The sequence below is a fragment of the Charadrius vociferus genome, unplaced genomic scaffold (assembly GCF_000708025.1).
Source record: "Charadrius vociferus isolate BGI_N301 unplaced genomic scaffold, ASM70802v2 scaffold2186, whole genome shotgun sequence".
Classification (NCBI taxonomy): Eukaryota; Metazoa; Chordata; class Aves; order Charadriiformes; family Charadriidae; genus Charadrius; species Charadrius vociferus.
In genome coordinates, this window is record NW_009648830.1 from 11,691 (window position 1) to 14,394 (window position 2,704).

Sequence of the window (2,704 nt, forward strand, 5' to 3'; positions counted from 1 at the left end):
GGGATACGGAGGGGGTTTGGGGGGGGGGAGCTGCGCAGGACGAGGCGTCCCGTCCTCACCTCGGGGATATTATCCTCGATGATGCGCAGCACGACCAGCATGCAGCTCCGCTGGTTCAGCACCACGTCGATGCTCTGCGACACCAAATCTGGGGGAGAATGTGTGAAAACAGAGGGGGTGAAGCGTCACCTGCTGCAGCCCCCTCCCGCCCCTCGTGTTCCCCGGGGGCAGCGAGCAACGCTTACCGGGGTCGACGCGGAGGCTCTTGAGATCCAATGCCCGCTGCGAACCATCGTATCTCTTGCTCATGCAGAGCTGGGACAAGGCAATGCGGATGAAAACGAGTGGGTTTCCGCATTCCCCCTCCACCCAGAGCCCGCACCCGGTCATCCCACTCACCTTGAGTTGCTCAATCTCCTCCGGTTTCAGCTCGTTCTGCAGGGACTGAGGTGGAGCCGAGGAGTTGATAATTATCACCACTTTGTAGTTGTCCCTGTCGGTGATCTTACGGGAAACCTGCTTGAGAGCGCTGGCGGTGGTGGCATCTTCCACGTAGAATTGGGCCCGGTTGTGGTCGTAGTGGAACTGGAAAAAAAAAGGGGATGGGATGGGATGGGGTCCGGGTGGTCGGAGCACAGCCCGGCACCCCGGGGGGGCGCGCGATCCCCTATCCCGACCTGCCCTGACCTCCCCGAAACGGGAAGCAAAAGCAAAACCCCGACACACGGGCGCCCGCTCACCTCGACGGGGGTGAAGGGGACGCTGCAAAGGTTCTGGATGGAACTCAGCAGCCACGACTTGTCGTATTTCTTTCCGTAGGGGATCTAGGAGAGAATTTGGCCGGTGTGAGGGTGCAGCGTGGGGCGCGGGCAGGGCTGGCAGCGACGCAGGTGGTTTGGCCGTTCGTGGAGGAGCTGCCACAGCGCTGCCCGGGCCACGTGTGTCGCAGCTGGGTGGGATGCAGCCGCCTTCTACGTATGGTCATGGAGGGGAGAGGGATGAGGAGAAGGATGAGGAGAGGAGGGATGAAGGAAAAGAAAGGAGGAAAGGGATGAGAGAAGGAGAAGAGGAGGCAAGGAGGGATGAAGGGTGAGAAGAGAGGAGAGGGAGAAGGAAGACAAGAAGGGAGAGGAGAAAAGAGAGGAGAAAAGAGAGGAGAAAAGAGAGGAGAAAAGAGAGGAGAAAAGAGAGGAGAAAAGAGAGGAGAAAAGAGAGGAGAAAAGAGAGGAGAAAAGAGAGGAGAAAAGAGAGGAGAAAAGAGAGGAGAAAAGAGAGGAGAAAAGAGAGGAGAAAAGAGAGGAGAAAAGACAGGAGAAAAGAGAGGAGAAAAGAAATCAAAAGGGAGAACAGAAAGGAGAAAGGAAAAAAGAAATCAAAAAGGAGAAGAGAAAGGAGAAAGGAGAAGAGAAACGAGAAAGAAGAAGAGAAAGATTTCAGACTACTGCAGGTGGAAGGGACCTACAATGATCATTCAGTCCAACTGCCCAACCTCTTCAGGGATGACCAAAAGCTAAACTGTGTTGTTATGCGCATTATCCAAACACCTCTGGAAGCCCGACAGGCTCAGGGCATCGACCACCTCTCCAGGAAGCCCATTCCAGCATTTGATCACCCTCTCGGTAAAGAAAATACTTCCTAACGGCGTGTGTGAACCTCCCCTGGCGCAGTTGGGAGCCATTCCTCTCCCCGGATCCCTCTCCACATCCCTTCCTCCGGAGCTGCAGAGCGCGACGCAGCCTCTTCTCAGCCTCCTCCTCCTCTCCCAACCAGCCCAGCGCACTCGACCCCTTCCCTGGGAAGCGTATTCCGATGCTGGACACCCCCTCGGGGGAAAAAAATTGTTCCTCAGCTTCAATCTAACCTTCCCCTGGCACAACTGGAGGCCAGTTCCTCTCATCCCATCAGCTGGGACAAGAGATCTCCCCCCTTCAACCTCGCTCCACCCTCCTTTCAGGCAGTTGTAGGGGCGAGGAGGCCCCAGAGATGCTGCGAGGACTGGAGCCCCTCCGCTGGGAGGACAGGCTGGGAGAGTTGGGGGTGTTCAGCCTGGAGGAGGCTCCGGGGAGACCTCAGAACCCCTTCCAGTCCCTAAAGGGGCTCCAGGAAAGCTGGGGAGGGACTCCTGATCAGGGAGTGGAGCCATAGGATGAGGGGGAACGGTATTAAACTAAACAAGGGGAAATTTAGGTAAAATATTAAGAAAAAATTCTTTACTGTGAGGGTGGTGAGACACTTGCCTGGAGAGGTGGTGGCTGCCCCATCCCTGGAAACACTCCAGCCCAGGTTGGACAAGGCTCGGAGCAACCTGGTCTAGTTAAAGATGTCCCTGCTCATGACAGGAGAATCAGACTAAATGCCCTTTAAAAAGTCCCTTCCCATGCAAACCATTTTGTGATTCTGTGGAAAAGCGGGTGACAACGGCCGCCATCCACATCCCCGTGCTGTCCGCCCCACTCACGGTGATCTTGAACCAGTCCCGGCGCCCGCCGTCGCGGCTGGTGCCGCCGCTTCGTTCCGGGGTGGGAAGATCTCGTCTCACCGTGATGTGGATGTTGGCCGTGCGGTTGGGCCGTGGCCCGTAGGGTATGCTGGGAACAACGAGGAGACATTGGCGGGAGCCCTGAACCCCCGAAAACTCCCCGCTCAGTGCCAGGGTGGCTCCGTGGGGCTCCCCCAGTCCCTCCCGCACTCACTAGCGGCTGCG

The 2,704-nt window shown here is 57.2% G+C and overlaps 1 protein-coding gene across 1 annotated transcript in view; it reads right to left on the bottom strand.

Moving 5' to 3' along the window:
- LOC104288136 (nuclear RNA export factor 1-like) overlaps positions 1 to 2,588 on the bottom strand; it is a gene marked incomplete at its 5' end in the record, with an annotated part of 10,728 nt that extends 8,140 nt beyond the window's left edge. The window contains 5 exons of the mRNA XM_009886895.1: positions 60 to 148; positions 246 to 315; positions 400 to 585; positions 741 to 824; positions 2,459 to 2,588. Of these exons, the coding sequence (XP_009885197.1) occupies positions 60 to 148; positions 246 to 315; positions 400 to 585; positions 741 to 824; positions 2,459 to 2,588 (559 nt within the window). The remainder of the gene's footprint in view (positions 1 to 59; positions 149 to 245; positions 316 to 399; positions 586 to 740; positions 825 to 2,458) is intronic.
- Between the last annotated feature and the right edge of the window lie 116 nt (positions 2,589 to 2,704).